Consider the following 20,085-nt stretch of genomic DNA (forward strand, 5'->3'; position numbering starts at 1 on the left):
TTAATCTCAGTCATTTTTCTATTCCCAAAAATAGCACTGACAAAATAGTGTGTATAGAATATATATTTGTTGGATGCCAGCAGGAAAGTCTTAAGAGGCAGACAAGTACAATGTGGCCAAATAACAATTGCTAGTCTTTCTCTTGCCTCTGCACCATCAGAGATGCTCTATCCTCTGAGTGAACGGCTGTCTTTCTACTCCTCCTCCCATGGCCCAGCTAACTTCCTGTCACTTTTTAAGCCTCAGCTTAAAAAGCCTCAGTTGTCACTTTCTCTAGGATTGCTGAACTAATAAGTCGGAGTTAGGAGCCTCATCTACAGCCTCCCTTATCTATCTAATTTTCTCTATTATAGGACTCTGCTTCAGTGAACTCTTTGCTTGTCCAAATTTTCCAATCAACTATGTTGTATGAGAACAGTGAGAAAGAACACACCGTCACTACTGAATCCCTGAAACATTAACATTGACTGCTACTAGGGTGGGTGATCAAGAATTAACTGATATTTCTATGGACTTGATGGTTTTATAGGTAAATACTTATCCCCAAACTCATTGAGTTGTACACATTAAATATGTACAGCTTCTTACATATCAATTATATTTAAATAAAGTGGTTTTAAAAATTCATAAATATCCTTTATCTGTCAAGATCAATTAATAAACATTCAGAATGAATACACAAATCGATGAATATAATCCCACTGTCATACTGAAATTTGTTGGGATAAAAATTACGCAAATACTCAATTCTCATTTTCAGATTTCTGGATTATAGAAAAAGAAGGGCCGGGCGCCGTGGCTCATGCCTGTAATCCCAGCACTTTGGGAGGCTGAGGTGGGTGGATCATGAGGTCAGGAGATCAAGACCAACCTGGCTAACATGGTGAAATCACATTTCTACTAAAAATACAAAAAAATTAGCCAGGCATGGTGGTGGGCTCCCGTAGTTGCAGCTACTGGAGAGGCTGAGTCAGGAGAATGACGTGAACCCAGGAGGCGGAGCTTGCAGTGAGCAGAGATGGGGCCACTGCACTCCAGACTGGGCGACAGAATGAGACTCCATCTCAAACAAACAACAAAAAAAAAAAACAGAAAGAAAGAAAAATAAGAGTAGACAAATGTGAAGACCTTATTTTACACTGAATTTATTTTAGGAATAATCTTTTAGAAATTCTTTTTACTGAATTTATTTTAGTAATATTTTAGAAATTCTTTTCACTGATTTTAGTAATAATCTTTTTGAAATTCTGTCACCTAGTTGAAATTCATCAATTATTTTATCAAATAAACAATAACTGAAAGTTTACTCAGGAAAGGTTGTTTTAGGATGTGTATCATGTCTGAATTTATTAATTATACCTAAATTACACAAATTATACTATTTTAAAACTTCTTATTTCTTATTTTTTAATACCTGATTTTCTCAGCCATCTGCTTTAAGTTTTCTGGAGTCTGGGGAGTTTTTGACCACTTTTTAAATTTTTCTCCTTCTAGAAAATCCCTTTGCCATGCTGCTCTGGCTCAGTTCTCCTCTTAGATTTCCAATAATCCCTCCCCGTGTCCTCTACTGGCTCTCTTCTTCCTATTAACTGAGACCTTTCTTTTAGTCTTTTGCTTCACATTTTCCTCTCATTGCTTCAATAATTCTGTCTTCTTCCATGAAACCATTGCTACTTAGTTAACAACTCCTAAATGTATATCTATAATCGATTTTTTTTTTTTTCTTTTGAGACGGAGTGTAGCTCTGTCGCTCAGGCTGAAGTGCAGTGGAACAATCTTGGCTCACTGTAACCTCCACCACCTCCTAGGTTCAAGTGATTCTCTTGCCTCAGCCTCCTGAGTAGCTGGGATTACAGGCGTGTGCCACCATGCCGGGCTAACTTTTGTATTTTTAGTAGAGACGGGGTTTCGCCATTTTGGTCAGGCTGGTCTCAAACTCCTGACTTTGTGATCTGCCCGCCTCAGCCTCCCAAAGTGCTGGGATTATGGGCATGAGCCACCATGCCTGGCCATCTTTAATCTTAATAACTTCTCTAAGCCCACATTTCTAACTAGGTATTTCACTGATATTTCATATTAATACACCCAACATTAAACTCATTTACTTCTGAATGTTTTTATCCTTTAGGATGACAGCATCATTCATTGTCATCCAAGCTCAGACCTCAGAGCCATATTTTACTGTCTTGATCTCATCATTAAAACTATTTATGCTGTACTACTACTCCTAGTGTATCTCATGTCTGCCTCTGCATCCTGTTTCCATCATCATCACCTTCCTTTAGAATCTTGTTATTTGCCTAGAGTCAACTAACTATGTGACCACCTCCCAACAATTTTCTCTACCACTATCTCTATGGTGCTCCAGTCTATCCAACTTCCAACAATGCATGAGCTATGGATAAATGCCTCTCTGCTTGACCTTCAAACCTGGCATAGCAAGTTTCATCTAAACTTGTGAGATACAAGAAATGAGATACAAGAAATGAGAAAGGATTTATTCTTATTCCAAACAGGTAGCACAACAGATACTCAACAAATATTTCCTAAAATGGAATTTTATTATGTATTACAGAAATGTTATCATGCCACTCTCCTGTATAAAGAGCTTTAATGGTTTCCCATTGTCTAGAGGATATAGTTTTCACTTCAGGGTTTACCCTTGGCTCTTGTATGCCTCCTTCTTCCTTCTCTTGTCACTTGTGGCCAGGCACTCTGGGATCCAGCCGTATGGCACCATTGGGTGCCTTTAGTAATGGGCCTATGCACATACCACTCCCTTTGCAAATAGTCTCTCTTTTATTATTTGTATGACTCCTATTTATCCCTTAAGATTAAGGGATCAGAAACTTCCTTGACCCATTCTGAATCAGCTGCTCTTAAGATAAAGCATAATTCTGTCATTAACGCTTACTACATCTGTCTGTTTCTCTGTCTCTCTCTCACTCTATGGTAAGGTCTTTGAAGTCAGGAATCCCATCTTTTAATTCCCCGGGGTCCACCACAGTACTTGTAGTTCATACATTTTGGTGAAAATACTTTTTTCTTCTACTAGTTATGCAACAAACTAGCTATATGTCTTTGGACAAACTATTTAATTGACCAGATTTAATTTTCCACTTCAGGCCTATTGGCCTCTATGCTGCACTACATTCGAACCAGACCACTTGAATTTTCTAATGTTTATATTTTTTTCCAATGTCATTTTTAACTTTAACTTGTTGGAATTTTTCCTATTTGTAATACATCAGTGTCACACATCATCATCTAATTTCACCCAATGTTTTTTTCAATCTTAGAGTACTTTGTAAGACGTCTTCATAATTAGAAAAATATTTTGTCAAATATTAGAGTTAATCACCTATTCACCTTATTCCATAAACTATGACATAAAATGCTTTGCAGTAGCCGGGCGCGGTAGCTCACGCCTGTAATCCTAGCACTTTGGGAGGCCGAGGGGGGCAGATGACGAGGTCAGGAGATTGAGACCATCCTAGCTAACGCAGTGAAACCCTGTCTCTACTAAAAATACAAAAAATTAGCTGGGCATGGTGGCAGGCGCCTGTAATACCTGCTACTCGAGAGGCTGAGGCAGGGGAATCACTTGAACCCAGGAGGCGGAGCTTGCAGTGAGCTGAGATTGCACCACTGCACTCCAGCCTGGTTGACAGGGTGAGACTCTGTCTCAAAACAAAAACAAAAACAAAAACAAACAAAAAGCTTTGTAGTAAGAATCATGTTCTATATGTTTTGTGTTTCTCCTAAATAACACTGTCCCTGCAACACAGATTAAAAACTCACTGTTAAATTAACGAAAATCTGTGTTACAATGAATACTAGGACATGTTGTAACAGACCTCGGATAGCAAAACTGGGAGTCTGAGCAGAAGAATCTTTCACTACATTAAGCAATATCTTCTTTTATGACCTCTATAATTTTGAGACGTAACGTTCTTATTTACCAATAATTCTTTCCTTCAGCCCTAACCCTTCAATCAACTTACTTTATATTCTCATTTGCAGGTACTTCAGGCAGTTGCACAGTAATCATGCCATCCAAGTTGGTCTTCCCAATGAAGGCAGGCTTGGTACGTAACACATCCGGTGCAGTCTTTGCTGTGACCCTGTGCTGCAGCCCACCAGCACTGTTCCCACGATTTGTCAGCACGAATGAATATGACTTCTCAGGCTTCAGGTTGACAATTAACTTCTGTGTGGCTCGGCCATCTACTTCTTCTACCATTTTCCCATCATCATAAAGAATCTAAAGAGATAAAACCAATCAAAAAAATCTGATGGTCAGAGAGGCAAAATATATTTTCTAAACCAATGTGCCCTTGCTTATGGAAAATGTCTATATAGTCAATTCTACTTTTAGGTGACTTCTAAGCCCATGAGTGGTCATAATTCTGGAGATCAAATCAATTTTCCTGTCATTTCCTACTGTGTCATGATAAAATGTTTCCAAGTCTATCAAAAATACACAAAGATATATATATATATATATATATATACACACACACACACACACACACACACACATATTTACCAATATTAGACCTCTCAGTTGTATGTGCTCTCAATGGAATATGTGCAGAAAAGCTCTACGTTTCAATGTATTATCAATATTGCTAATTTTCTAAAGGTTTTGGTTCCTCTTTCTAAATATATTTTTACTTTCAAAAATGTTTCTCTATTTCTTATTTCATAAATATGTACTTACTAACATCTCTTAATGGCAAGTCAGAGTTTAAAATGTGCCAACAATACAGGCCAGCGAATAAATTCAGAAACCCCCAGGGTGTTTTAATATAAATAGGTAGAAACCATGTACATTTCATTCTCTGGCTGAAAAACAAAAGCACTAGCTTAGATGTAAAAAGTTCAAGTTCAAAGTAGTAGGTAACTTATAAGTGATGCCAGCCCTGGGTTTGAGCTCCTGCTCCCTATTCAGAGTGAAAAGAACACACTTGCAAAGCACCCAACGATCTCCCATGTGAAAGTCACAAATGAGAACAGCAAGGACATGTGGCCAAAATGAAGTGGTCTGCTTGCGGTGCAAATAACTTACCCAGATAAACGGTCCCCTCTACTTTTATCTGTGATTTCTTACTAATGAGAAAACAACTTACTTTGAAAGGCATGGCAGAGTTATAATTCTCTGGAATCTCCCAAGACAGCAACACGGAAGTCTTCATTACTGCTTTGACATGAAAATTTTTTGCAAACACTGCTGGAAAAGGAAAAACAGTGTATTTAAACTATTCTTAAAACAGATGACCTGTCCTTTCCACCATGGACCACAGGGCTTATGCTAGATGCTGTCTACTTTGATCAGAGAGAGAGAAGTATGATTTTCCTACCTGTTTAGAGCATTCATTTTAATACCCCAGTCTCATAAAGATCTTTCCTTTCTCTCCAATTCAGCCAACTATATTGTGTTTTCCTTACCTGAGGACATTGGGGAGCTGTCAGCCAGACTTGCTTGACATTCTATAACTGAAATCTAAGGCATCCAAGACGTAGTAAGTTTTACATACTTTACCTTTTTGTTTTTGCTGAACCTATTAATATGAATGGGCTGATCAGTTATTATAGCTTCAAAATACTGATTTCCAAAGACTGATATTCCTTTAAAGGAGGAAGGCCGTAAGCAGACAAATCCTACCTTGATCCACAGGCAGTGTCCTGAACTGGACACTGGGACTATATGGCCCGGGCCCTTTGCTCGTATGAGCACGTACTTTTACATCGTATGTGGTATCTGGTTTTAAGCCAGTGAGTGTCATAGTGATGTCAGCTGGAACAATAAGCTGCTCCATTGGGAGAAGGGGGATGTTGATGTCCCTATAAAGAAGGGTATACTTGGTGATAATGCCATTTCTCTCTGCCAGGACAGGTGGTTGCCAAGATAACTGGACGGAGGTTGAAGTAGCGCTTTCTGAGTGAAGGTTTTGAGGGAATCCAGTTGGTACTTCCTCTGGAATGGAAATCTCCTTCACCATCTCCTCCCCAAAGCCCACTTTGTTTCTGGCTGAGAGCCTAAAGACATATGATGCTCCTTTGTGGATGTCTGTAGCTGTAAAGTGATCTTCTTTTTCAGAGAACTCGAGAGTAGTAAGCGGCTCCATATCCTTGCGGCCAAATTTTAGACGGTAGCCCTGAAGAGGTCCGAATGTGTCCACAGGAGGGTGCCACTGAATGAGAGCAGTATTCATCTGAGTGTGGTTAATCACAAGCCGAGGTTTCCCTGGAACTGGAGCACATGGGATGGTGTGGTAAGATCAACCAATTTGAATGTCCACATTTCAGTCATTGCCAAATGAGGGAGTTCCACTCTACTGGTATTCCCATTTTCTTACTTACCCAAACAAAACAAAACAAAACAAAAAAGGCAATGTTTGACCTACATACCTTTGTGGAAATATGCTCCTTGTCTTACTTTATTAAAGTAGGCTGAGATACTAGAATTTGATAATGGACACAAACAGAAATTATCATTGAAACAACAGCTTAAGGGAATTTTTTTGACACCTGCACATTTTAAACCTTCACACATAAAGGTTCATATCAAAGATAAATTAATTCAAGCAAAGATCAGCCAATTAGATATCACTAATAATAATAACTATAATGATTATTTATTCATGGAGTATGTGCAATGCACCGGCGCCATGCTAAGTGCATTGCATATAGTGTTCACAATTGGTTTACATTCCTGACTCCTCACTACATTCTTGGATTAGTTATTATTATCTCTATCTTCTATAATGAGAAAATGAGGCCCAGAGAAATAGAAAATTGTCCGAGGCCAGCGTGTAACAAGTGAGAAAGCTATAAGGCAAACCCAACTCTGTCTGAGTCAATTGCTTAAATGCTTAATTGTGCTGTTATGTTGCTTAAACTTAAAAAAAATAAAATAATATCAAACTGACTTACTATGAATCTAATTTGCATTTTCTGTCTAACTTTACTATCCACGTCATTCATCTTCATCAAGTTCTTCATCTATAAAATGGGAATTATATTAAGATCTACTTTATATTGTTGTGAATAATAAATGAGGAAATTCATGTAAAGTCTTAGCATGAGGTTCTGCATTCTATTAATATTAATCAATTATTCATAATCCAAATATTAAACTTTTTATGGTGAAGGGCTAGCTTCCAATGAGTACAGAATTTATTTACCTTTTAAGTTAGAAATGTGAAAAGTTCTAATCTACTCATTCAATGCATTATCATATCTGTATTTATTTTTAATGGAGAGCAATTATTCCTGGAATCCACAACAAAAGACATTGAGGGAGGATCATCAGAATCAAAACTAAACCAAGTTAACAGAAAGAAGAAGAAAGGCCAAGTATGGTGGCTCATGTCTGTAAACCCAGTAGTTCGGGAGCTGAGGTGGCAGGATTGCTTGAGACGAAGAGTTCAAAACCAGCGGCTGGGCACAGTGGCTCATGCCTGTAGTCTCAGCACTTTGGGAGGCAGAGGCGGGTGGATCACCTGAGGTTGGGAGTTTGAGACCAGCCTGACCAACATGGAGAAACCCCGTCTCTACTAAAAACATAAAAATAGCTGGACATGGTGGCGCATGCCTGTCATCCCAACTACTCAGGAGGCTGAGGCAGGAGCATCACTTGAACCTGGGAGGCAGAGGCTGCAGTGAGCCGAGATTGTGCCACTGCACTCCAGTCTGGGCAACAAGAGCAAAACTCCATCTCAAAAACAAACAAACAAACAACCAAACAAACAAACAGCCTGAAAACAGCTTGGCAACATAGCAAGACTCATCTCTACGGAAAAAAAAAAAAAAAAAAAAAGGCATGGCGTCACATGTCTGTAGTCTTAGCTACTCAGGGGGCTGAGGTGGGAGAACTGCTTGAGCCAAGAGTTTGAGGCTACAGTGAGCTATTGATCACACCACTGCTATCCAGCCTAAGTGACAGTGAAACTATGTCTCAAAATTATGAACGTGAAGAAAAAGAAAGATGGTAGGAAAGGAGGAAAGCTTACAGTAATGGGAGACAGGTGATAAAAAATCATACCATGGGGATATAGATTAAGGTAAAAAAAAAATCACTAAAAAGATTATGAGACAATATATAGAATATTAACCTCAGAGATGGACTGATTAGCCTCTTCATTTTGTATTTCAGAAAGTGAGACCAGGTGGAGATGTGCTCTGCTCTCAGAAATATCATTAAGATATTTACTTCCTTAACCAATGGAGTAACAGTTTTGTTTCACATGCTGGGAAGATTCATAGCACGCTTATGTAACTCAGCTAACCCACAATGTATGAAAATAATACTCTCTAAAGTTTTTAGATAAATAATTACTCAATAACGTGTGTTGTGTTATATATGTAAAACATGTGTGTTGCGTTGTATATATAAAATATGTGTGTTGAAGGTAGGCCCAGGAACCACATCATTGTGTACTCACTGTGTTCCTCAGGAACAATGCATCCAGAGATCTTAACAATCAACTAACCCTCTCAGAACACAATCCATCCATAAGTTGGAGACTGTGTGAACTATTTCATTTGCTTTTAATGTATTTACAATTATCTTAATTTTAAAATAGTACTTTAAGGTAGAGACACCGGCAGACATCTTTAATTCCCCTTTGTGTATACATAGCATTTACATGATTTGTCCATGAAAATGTCAGTGATGGTCTCAAGGATTAAACACCTGAGTCTCTGCTGTGAAAAATCCATGGTGAAATAGAGCTTTCAGCAGAGAATACAGCCTTTAATATATGAAACTCAGTTGAAACAAGTGGGTGGAAACACAACTATTAATTCTCAACATTCTCCAGGACAACAGATTAAAAATATTTATTAAAATTTTCTGAAATTCTAGTTCCAATGAACTGCATAATAATATATACACTGTGTATCCTGTTTCTGTAAGATGCATGTAAAGCTAGGATAAATAAAAATAATTTCTTGATATACCACAAATATAGATTGCATTCTAATATTTGTCATTTATGAGCATGTTCTTATTAACTGATGTTTCACTTTATAATATTGCTATGGTACACATTTGGAGAAATATAATGGGCTGGCAAAGTCTAGGAAAAAACTCACTGACTTTGCAAATGTATATATTTATTCTTCTGTGGGAGTCAAAGCTTAGGATGGAGTAATCTCTTTTGTTTTTGATGTTGGCATGACCTTTCTTATTCTGGGACAGAAAGGCTTGTTGGCTTGGAATCACAAGATCAAAGTAATGATCTAGAAAAAAAGAGCGTTAGCTCTGACCTACTGACTTCCCCTGCTGTACACAAGGATCTTAGTCTGCTCTCTATTGCCAAACCCACAACAGTCATTCCTTCCCTGGGCAGAAGTTTTACTAAGCCTGAAAACTATGAGACAACCAGCCTGGAAGTGCCACGAAGCATAAAGGAAGGGCTCAGTAAAGAAATGAATGCTTGTGCAGCTTGGGGAAGAACTCCCAATTTTCACCTCAGGAGAGGCTGACCCCATGAAGGGTCACACGAAGGGATGCCCAAAATTTCCACAAGCATGTCAATAATAGAAATAGTAAATGAAGTTTAAATAGGCTGGAGTAAGGGTTTGGGACAGTTGTGGTATTTCATCCAGGGAATCACTGATAAGATAAAAAGGGGAAAAGGAATGAGGAGAGTTCTACATCATTGAATACATAGTTAAAACGAATTCTCCCAAACTCCACAGATTGGCAATGGAACTCATTGCATTCCTGGCTTCCAGAAACACTATAGGTATCAAACATTTACCAATAATTCACTTTGTACAAATACTTGTACACTGGCACACAGGTATTTGAGTGAGGAAATAAAGACAGATACAGCAGGGTCCACGTTCTCTAATACAGGCATATTCTAGTTGGGAAAATAATGAGGTGGAATAGATTGTGCAATCTGTGGAGTCTGGCTCAGGTTTCTAATGCCTTAGGGTTATTCTGTAGGCTACTTTTATAGGTCATGCCAGCTGTTGGTTCAATGGTTCTGCTCACTCCAGCACTGGAGCTTGAGGGTTGGTAAGATGAAAGGGTCTTAAATAATTACTCAGGGGAGTCAGAAGGTCACTTTTTGGCCAGGTCTTAGTGAACATATTGGAAGAAGCAGAGAAGGTCCAGCTACAAAGTAAATAACTCTAATTTATATCACGACATATAAACTCTTCTCCCTTTTACATTTTCTTATTCTCTTACATTCTTTAAAAAATCTCTTAGGACTTCTGAATTGGTATATATGTGTGGTTTCCCTTTACTTTTTAGCAACTGCAATCATTGGCGATAAATTGAGGTACTTAGTTGCAGTGGTTCTAAACTTAGCCCCAATTTAACCTAGTACTAAAGCAACAACAATCATAATTGACTAGACTTGGGCTAAGATTTCCAAATTCTCCCTGTCACAGTCATCTTTTGATTATCCTTAACATAGCTGTTCAATATAGTACTGAAATTCACGTAAAAATATACAGAAAATGTCAAACCAATGAATTTTCTGTTTGTTTTAACCTCAAGGCCTCAGGCAGTAAACAAATTATTACAATACAGAATAATGGGAGTATTAACAAAGAAAATACAGATATTTCATAATCATTGAAACATAAAAGCCAACATTTTCTTCAGAAGCATCCTTCAGGTTATATGAATCTCCTGTAGATTATACTTAAACTATGATCAGTAGTCTTGTTTCAAAGATATGATTATTTACAGGTTCTAGAAACAAGGTATAATAAACAAACACCCCACAATCAGGAAGTTTACCATTAAAATAAAATTTCACGAGAATTCCTGAATTCTTTGTGGGAGCTGTAACTAAATACCTTTACAATTATGATTATTAGGAGCTCAACGTCTGTGAGATAAATTCAGTAATTCTTCACAGTCACATAAATATACAAGGATTTTTAATACAGTATACAAAACAAAACAAATTGATATATTCACTAATTGCCTAGGGATAAACCACGAATAGGGGCTGCTTAAGCAAAGGAAAACTAGAGGTTCGCTCTTAAAGGAATTAAATTTGGATTCTTCTACTTTCTTTCCAGGTGCAGTGGGGAGGTCTTACAAAAGTAAATGTGTAGGCATCTAAATTGAAAGCATTTTCTATCTCAGTACCGAAGCCTCTATTGATTAAGAAGGATCTAAAATAGTGAATGAAAATGCCAAAAGAATTCTATATATGACTAAGTTCTAAAATTCTAAAATATCTACTGTATGGTAACTAAAAAGGGATGAGATGGCGTTAGTGATGTTAAAATAGACAAAATCATCCCTTTCTCTAAAATTCATATCCCTTGGCTATAAATCCTCTACTTTCTTGTCATCATAACATGACCCCATTTAATGGGCAATAGGTGAGTGGTGCTTAATATAAGACATTTCAGAGTTATTTATGACATATTTATAAATGTAGGCGAAGGAAATGCACGTTGTTCAATTTGAGATTCAACTCTTGGTTGTTGATGTTGTAATAGAGACTGGTTCCATAGCCAGATAGTGATCATGCCATCATGCCCCTCACTGAATACACGTCTGCTCTGCAGGGCATTAAATTAGCTTGATGTAATGGTATTTTTAAAAAAAGCCCAGAAGATTCAGCCTTGAAGGAGTTTTGCCATCTGTAATCCTGCTGCTTGAGGCAATTCCAGGTGGTAGGATGCGAGCGAGGCAAATCTTATGACATTTAGACAAAGCTGGCAGTGAGCATGGCACCCAGGAGGGCACTCAGCATCACAGCTGTTCTTTCCTTTATGCCTTTACATAGAGGTATGTTCCTAAAAAGTTGTTTGAGAAGTGATTCGGGCAGAGTAAATCAAATCATGGTTTCCATGTTCACGGGAGATTGCTATACATGAGGACTGGATTTATCTGCAATTATCTCTTAATTTACTCATTTTACAATGCTTGCTCTTCCTTCATGCTGGCTTTTCCTAATGTGGCTGCCCACAGTAACCCTAAAAAGCACTGAAGAAGCCTTATTCTTTAGAAGGGAATAATTTTATACTATTTAGCCTTCTTAATTTTCTTCTTTTTCTTTTTTGTTTTCTATCTTTTGTTCAATTTGGCTTCTTAAGAATCCCCACAGCAGGGGGTGGGGAAGACAAAATGACAAAAGGTAGAACTGTAAGTCATGAACCCAGTTTAAGATGGGAGCTCTTCTAAGGAGATTTGTTGTCCAGGGAAGTTGAAATTGTTGTTTGACTTCCCTGCCCAGACCTCTTCCCTCCAGACCTTCATGGGACTTGATCCTTCACATCATTTGAGTCTCAACTTAAATAATCCTTCCTCTACAAGAACTTCTCAGCCCCTAGAGGCTGCCTGATCCTTAATTGCCTATACACTTTTACTTTTCATCTTACCACTTTCTGACATTTTATTTTATACTCCTTTCGTCACTTGTTAATTATCTAGTCCTATTCAGAAAGTAAATTTCGTAAGTGCAGATTCTTATTCTGTTTTGTTGATTGCTTCATCCCCAGTGCTGATTACAATGCCTGACACACAGAAGGTGCTCAAAGAAATAAGTGTTGAATGACTGATTGAATAGTTTGGACAAATTATGCACTTGGACTATTTTTCCCCTGATCTATTTTTTTTTTTTTTTGCCCCTGAACTAAAAACACAAAAGTTGACCATAGTCTATTTATTTCCTCTGATTTTATAATAATAAAAGCCTGCTAGAAGCTACCCATACCATTTAGAAAGTTAGCAGTACTATTCAAGGCACATACATGCACAGACATGATTACCTGCCCCAGTGGTGGACACCAGTTTGGGCTTGCTGCGAGCACCATCTCCTTTGGTTGTGTAGGCTGTGACCGTAAGGGAGTAGGAAGTTTCAGGCTGGAGCCCAGAAATGATCATGTCCTGAAATGACAAAACAGAATGTCACTGATTCAAAACATGCTACTAATGCCCTGGGTGAAAAACAAGGCCAGACGTCTGCCTTCATTCTGCAAATGCTCACACATCCCTTGCAGCCATGCTAAGCCCTGGAAATTTCATGCCTGAGCTCATGCTAGGAGATCTGTTTTCATGCTGATATCGAAGGGGTGTCTTCAGGCATCTTAGGAGGTAGCTCTTAGGGTATTAGTCAAAGACATGAAATCTGGAGCCAGACTTCCTGAATTCTTCAACTTTCATATCCTTACTAGCTTGGACAGACCAAGTACGTTTACCTATCTGTGCCTCCATTTCCCAAGTGAATGTTGGAATTATAATAGGACCCCATAGGATTTTATGAGTTATATCAGGTAAACTCACAGAACTATGCCTGACTTCTAGGAAGCATTCCATGAAAGAGTGATTATTTTATGCCAACAGCTCTCCACACACATCCAATGTAACGAACAGACTGCAGATGCGGCTGATGCCAGCAGTCTGTTTGATCACTATGGAAGAATTTTACCAAATGGTTGTTGTTGGACCTAGATACCCTGAGAGAGAATTTGCTTAGGGCTCTCTTATTGATTGATTGTATTATCATGTTTATTGGTTATTTGTATAGGCTATGAGCAGAAATCATTATCCACTGAGAAGAATTTTCACACACATTAAAAAGCAGCCATAAAAGCAAAGAATACAACCGGACTTTAGTTTTACCGCATCACCAGTATGTGCTCAATTTATTTGGACTTTCTAAAAAGTTAAATACCACATACTATTTACCAAAATTCTTAGTTTTCTCTTAGTCAGGGCCCAAAGCGGTGGTGGTTATAAGACCAGATGGTCTTTGATATTCCTTTAAACTATGGGTTATGGGATTCTTTAGAGATTCTGGCTATTAACTTATTCTAGTATTTTAAGAACAAATACCAGAGCTGCATGTACACATGCGCACGCACACACACAGACACACACACAGAGCAATATAAAAACTCTTTCAGATTTTTGGCACAGCTGTGTTTTCAAATTGAATATGGATAAATTTAGGAAAATACACAATGTCATTGTCTTTCAAATCTAAAGACAATGTGACTGACGAGTGAATGAATTATATTGTGTGAAATACAGTAGGTTTTTTTTTTAGCAAGGCTGTAACAGATACCATAGAGCTCAATTGTTGAAGATGACTCCAAATATGACAGCTTCTGACAACAAACTTTCTCAAAAGAGTAGGAATATCTCATTGTGGAAATTCAAGAAGTTCAGATATCATCCTGAAGAGTCACTGGAAATTTTATTATGCCAGATAAATGGGCTATTTGGGAGAGATGTTGTATTTCCAGGACCTTGGAATGGTTTCCCTAACGTTACAGAGGATAGAAAAACCAAGTAAACTACCCAAGAGCAGTATTTTAAATGACAGCAGACATACTGACTATCCCAAAAACTATGATGATTAAATGCCAACATTATTGTTTCCAAGGTTGCCCTCACATGCCACCGGAGTACTGCTGAAAAGCAGGCATGGCTAACTAGAAAAAGCAGCAAGGCTTGCTTTCATCACCAAATTTTGCAGCAAGAAATTATGCACTCTGAGCCTTATATGTTTCTTATCACGAAATTAGAGTTAACCACACACATCCATTCTCTTGCCTAGGTTGTTAGAGGATAACAGACGTAACGCAATTTGAAATGCGTCAAGTCCCCTGCAGTGGTATAATCTCAACTGGACACACCTCTATCTGCCATGATCATACCCTTTCTTGGATTACATTTTATTTCTTTAAGAGGTGGGTACACTTCCTTCCTTGGTTGTTTCAGTATGCTCTGTGAGGTGATGTGCCCGGTACTATGGCTATAATTCCTTATTCTCTTTGTTTCCTCCTGTCCTGTCTCCACTTTGCTTTTTGTCCCTGACTGTTAAAAGTTGGCATACCTGAGGTTCTGTCACAGTCACTGGTCTACTGTTTCTTTCTAATCTTAAAAACAAAAAACAAAAAAAAAAAACTGCATTCATTTCTAAACCTTAAGTAATTATGTCTGCCCATACTCCTGATTTATTTCAGCTGTGACTTCCAATCTGCGCTCCAGTGGCATATACATTGTAAATATCTGCTGGATGTTTTCCTGTGACTACCCAGTGTTACTTCAAGTTCAAATGAACTAAAACTTAAAAATCATTCCTGGAAGTAGACTCCCCCTCCTTACTTCCATATTTTAATGAATGGTAACACATTTGCAAAACGTATGAGCTATCTTTGACTTCTTTCTCTTCTTCAATTCTTAGCAAGTTTTTTGCCAATTCTTCCTTTTATTGATCCTAAGTATCACTTTTTCATTTCTACTGCCTCAACTCTGTTGCATTTTTATCACTTCATGACTAAATTAGCAAAATAACTCTTTTTACCTGCTTTTCTATCTGCCACCTTTTTACTCTCTAATCTATCCACTACGTCACTGGTTTTTAAACTGCAGGTAATGACCCATTTAGTAGGTTGTGAAATCACTTTAGTCAGTCATGACCAGAATTTAAACAAACAGAAATGAAATGGAATAAACTTGAATACTTAATGTTAGTGTTTATTATACAAAATATGGTTACATAAAATTTGTATTTTAGTTAAACATATGTGTGCATTGAATCACGACATATAAGGTATTTCTTACTGTGAGTTATAGTCAAAGAAGTTTATGGTCAAAAACGCTGCTGCACTGGCAAAGCCACGAGAACTGATACCTTGGACACAGTTACAAGATTCCCAATAAGAGTCCTGTGCATTGGCAGTAAATATTCAGTCAGTGAATGGAAGAATACCTTCCTGTCAGCCTTTAACTCATTTTTAAAAATTTCTCCTATATCGCTCTAATATTGAAGAGTTAAAGACTGACTGGTCAGCTTTTTGGCTTGACTCTTCTGGTTTTTCCAGTATTATATTACAGTTGACCTCTTAGCTCTATTTACCACTGAGTTACTTACAGGAAGCCTTCATTTATATCAAATTGTCAGGCTCACTGTCATGTGACTATACCACATGCTCAACTGTCTCAATGACTGGTTTTGCTGTGCTCAACTTAAAAAAATATATATGTTCCACCTCTAGCTCCCCAACACACACACACACACGCGTGCGCGCGCACACACACACACACACACACAACTTTTTCACTTATTCAGTCTTTAATCATCCCTTAAATTCTCAACTGAGCTTCAGGACTTCTTTTACTATCTTGGACCACTGTCTCTGAATTCATAGCTCTTATTGACACTGTCCACTAATTTACCAATGCATGGTACACTGCTGTAGGCCATATATTTTGCTGCATTATATGAAACTTTTCAGAACTTTACTCTTCCTTAGCCACTTAGAATAGAAACACTAGAAAGCAGGTGTCACATCATGTGTCCCTTGCAGTGGCACATACATAACAGTCCCTCAATAAATAACATAGAGCTTTCATTCAAATATTTTAAAAACATTCCTCCCTCAGCAAGATACTTTCTACTTCTTGGCATAATCCATTCATCGTTCAAATATGTATGGGTAAAAGTGAAGAACAGCCACTTCTAGTTAGATTTAATCAGTGCCAGATCTGTATCTTGTTATCCACTGGATATGTGACCCTGGAGTAGGATTTATGAGCAGCCTACACCAAACAATCTGACATCTCCAGTCTGCAATGCCTTCACTTAAAGCAAGCTTGTCCCACATGCAGCCCAACACAAACTTGTAAACTTTCTTAAAACATTACGAGATTGTTTTCTTTTTTAGCTCATCAGCTGTCGTTAATGTTAGTGGATTTTATGTGTGGTCCAAGACAATTCTTCTTCTTCCAATGTGGCCCAGAGAAGCCAAAAGATTGGACGACACCCCTGTATTTTAAAGCATGCTTCCTCTGACTGTCACAAAGCAGAGTTAGTAGCAGCCATCAAAATAAATATCACAAGCCCATGACATTTCTTATGCAGTCAATAGCACCATGCTGATTTCATAAAACAGAAACCAAAATAAAAAGTGCACCACATAGTGAAGATAACTTAAAAATAATTTGTTAGTTCATGCATCCAAGCAAACTGTGATGACAGATCACAAATAAGTGAAAGGATGTCAGAGAAAACAAGCATATATAGTCTGCTTTTGACAAAACAGTCAAAAATTACTCACATGTTCAGTAGTATCATCAAATTCCCACTGATTGAGAATAAGAAGGTTGGAAGGAAAACAAAATAAAAAGAAAAAAATTTAAGCCTTATACAGGCAGTGTTGCCCTTCTTAGACTAAAAAAATTGAAAAAATAAACAAAGCAGTGTGTACAATAAAATTCCAGAGAATGTGTGTTTTGCTGCCACCTCCACCTCTGATTGGGAAGTCAAATTAAATAATCTTTGTTACTGTTATTGCTAAAACCAGCTAATATACTTTAAATGTATGGTTCACTGAAACATAGCAATGAAGCACAGAAAAAGTGAATATTTCTACTCATATCCTACTCATTTATTTTTACTTCTATCTTAAGTTACACAATTAAAAGTCAATATTTAGATTAATATCTTTCATTATATTTAACACTTATAGCTTCAAAGAAGTCCTGTGAGATGTAATGAAATTTCAGTGAAGAGTCAAGGAAAATAAATGAGATGGGAAAGAAAGAAAATACACAAGAAAAATCAGCAATTAATAAAGAAAAGACAAAGAAGAAGAGGAAAAAAAGACAGAGTTGACGTTTAATGCATTTGGTATTACATAATTCCGTTAACTACCAGATTTTACAATGGAAATGGGACAGAATTACTGTTCTATAACGTAAAATATCTAAGAACCAAAGGAGAACATCAAAGCACGATGGTCATATTGTTTTCTTTTCCATAATTGTAGACTTATATGATAAAACATAGCGATGGTTTTATTAATTTTATAACTTTCTTTTTATAGGCACTACATAATAATTATTTACAAAAATCAAGTCAGTGGCCCCTTTCCAGTGTTGAAGCGGTATTATGAAGCTCTACTGCATTTATGGAAGTGGCCTTGGGGTAGATAAGTGAGCCGTGAATCCAGATCCCTTTGCTTAGAATGTTTCAAAACTGAAGAAAACATAAAGGCTTTTGAGAGTTGACTTGTATTAAGACTTGGGGGGTAAGTATTTTCCTTAGAGGCACAGGGATATTTATTGCTCTCTTTTTTTATATTTATTTATTTACTTATTTATTTATTTATTTATTTTGAAACGAAGTCTTGCTCTGTTGCCAGGCTGGAGTGCAGTGGTGCGATCTCGGCTCACTGCAAACTCCACCTCCCGGGTTCAAGCAATTCTCCTGCCTCAGCCTCCCTAGTAGCTGGGACTACACGGGCGTGTGCCGCCACACCCGGCTAATTTTTCTATTTTTAGTAGAGATGGGGTTTCGCCATGTTGAGCAGGATGGTCTCGATCTCTTGACCAGGGGATACGTCCGCCTTTACAGACAAGAATGTAGAACTGGGCAACTTGGTGCCGCAGTTTTCAACTTGCTTCATAATCTTTCTGACTTTCACACAAAGAAAGGCATTTTCATTTGAAATAAATTTCAAATATTTTACAAACTCCATCCTTTTCCCTGCCAAGTCACCAATTTCTTGGATAATGAAAGTATTCCAATGATCATAATATCCCATCCCCATGATATCTCATCACCATTTGACACAGCAAAGGTAAGCCAGTACATGAGTCATGTACAATTTTCAGGATGGTAGTTACAAGTTGAAATCTTCATCTTCCTTTGAGGAAAATATGTAAAACCCAAGTGAATTTATTATGGGACTATCTCTGAATCACCTCTAATTTTTGAAAAATTGTGAAAATTTTCAATGCTCTGTTTTAAACAACTAATTATAAAACCAGGTTGTGATACCATAGTTGCAAACCACTGCCCTAAGATCAATACAATTTCTCATATACTCAACTATTCATTTTCAGTACTTTTTTTTTTAACCTTGGTTCAACATAAGGATCCCATTTATTCTCTAGGAAATTCTGATTTAATTTTTAATATCATTGTCACCATCTTCACTTTCTGGGACATGAAACAATGAGTTTCATCAAATATGTAATTTGATGAAAATACTAAATATAATACTGAGTAACTGTACCTGAATAAAAATGTCTATTCTTCAATGGAAGAAGACATACATTTAGAAATTAGAACAACTAAGTTCCAAGTTGTTTTAGCACAGAAGAAAATAGATTCCATCAGCCAAATTGCAGTTTAGAAATCTTCTCTTTGACTCATTACTAAGACAATCATTTTTTGAAATCAGAAACGCAAACTCAAATATGGTTGTAAAGGGTTGAATATCTGTATTTTAAGGAAAAAGTAACATGTTTTTAATCAGACTTGAGTGTCATTTCATTACAATTCCCTTCCTCACTTGATAGTAACTCTGATTGAAAAGATCAATATACATCAATGTGTAATGAAAACTAGAATTTTGTACAGGATTTTTTAAATGTCGAAAAACTAAAATAAGGCCAATTGCAAGATATGAACTAAGACACACTTATATAAAAATCGAGGTACATAATTTCAGAGGCTTACCTGTGCATCAGCCAGCATGACATCTTTCAGCATGGGCTGGCCCTTGGGCTCACCATTTTCCATCCTCACATAATGTACCTGGTATCCTCTTATCTGGCCATGCTGTTTATTGGGCACAGGTGAGCGCCATGAGACTTTAACAGATGTTGAGTTGACAGCCTCCACCTCGACTTTGCGAGGAGGACCACTAGGAACTGGAACAACATCATTGGATAAAAGAAATTATAGGCACTTGTCCCACCCAATCAGAGCATTTTCTGCATTTTCTTTACTTAGGTTTCTCTTTTTCAAAAAATGGGTAAACCCACTATGTTTCCTTTGAAGAATACAAACATTTTCAACCAATGAAAATGCTTAACCAATCTGCTCTACCTTTTAAGAAAAGATCAAAAAACATGACCAATGCAAAAAAAAATGGAAGAAAAAAAGAGTATCAGAGAAATAGAAAAACATGTAAAAAATGTACAAAAGCCAAGGAAGATGCTTTGAGGTTCAAAGCATTAAAGCGCAAAGAGGTATAGCATTGAAATAATAACAAAAACTGGCTGTTGATTGTTGTGTGTTTTTTAAAGGTTTCTTTTTAAACAGCAGAATAAAAAGATTCTTGATTATATGG

The 20,085-nt window shown here is 37.3% G+C and overlaps 1 protein-coding gene across 48 annotated transcripts in view; it reads right to left on the minus strand.

Annotated features, from left to right (window-relative positions):
* Nucleotides 1-20,085, minus strand: part of LOC105489121 (protein tyrosine phosphatase receptor type D) — a 2,338,800-nt gene that overhangs the window by 167,082 nt on the left and 2,151,633 nt on the right. For 25 of the 48 annotated variants that reach the window (XM_071078779.1, XM_071078775.1, XM_071078771.1 and 22 more), the window contains 6 exons: nt 19,470-19,663; nt 17,062-17,088; nt 12,763-12,880; nt 5,669-6,256; nt 5,133-5,233; nt 4,005-4,264 (listed from right to left, as the gene is read on the minus strand). In XM_071078779.1, the coding sequence (XP_070934880.1) occupies nt 4,005-4,264; nt 5,133-5,233; nt 5,669-6,256; nt 12,763-12,880; nt 17,062-17,088; nt 19,470-19,663 (1,288 nt within the window). The remainder of the gene's footprint in view (nt 1-4,004; nt 4,265-5,132; nt 5,234-5,668; nt 6,257-12,762; nt 12,881-17,061; nt 17,089-19,469; nt 19,664-20,085) is intronic. The other 23 variants (XM_011753819.3, XM_071078804.1, XM_024795185.2 and 20 more) reach the window with 5 other exon arrangements.

Source organism: Macaca nemestrina, chromosome 14 (assembly GCF_043159975.1).
Source record: "Macaca nemestrina isolate mMacNem1 chromosome 14, mMacNem.hap1, whole genome shotgun sequence".
Classification (NCBI taxonomy): domain Eukaryota; kingdom Metazoa; phylum Chordata; class Mammalia; order Primates; family Cercopithecidae; genus Macaca; species Macaca nemestrina.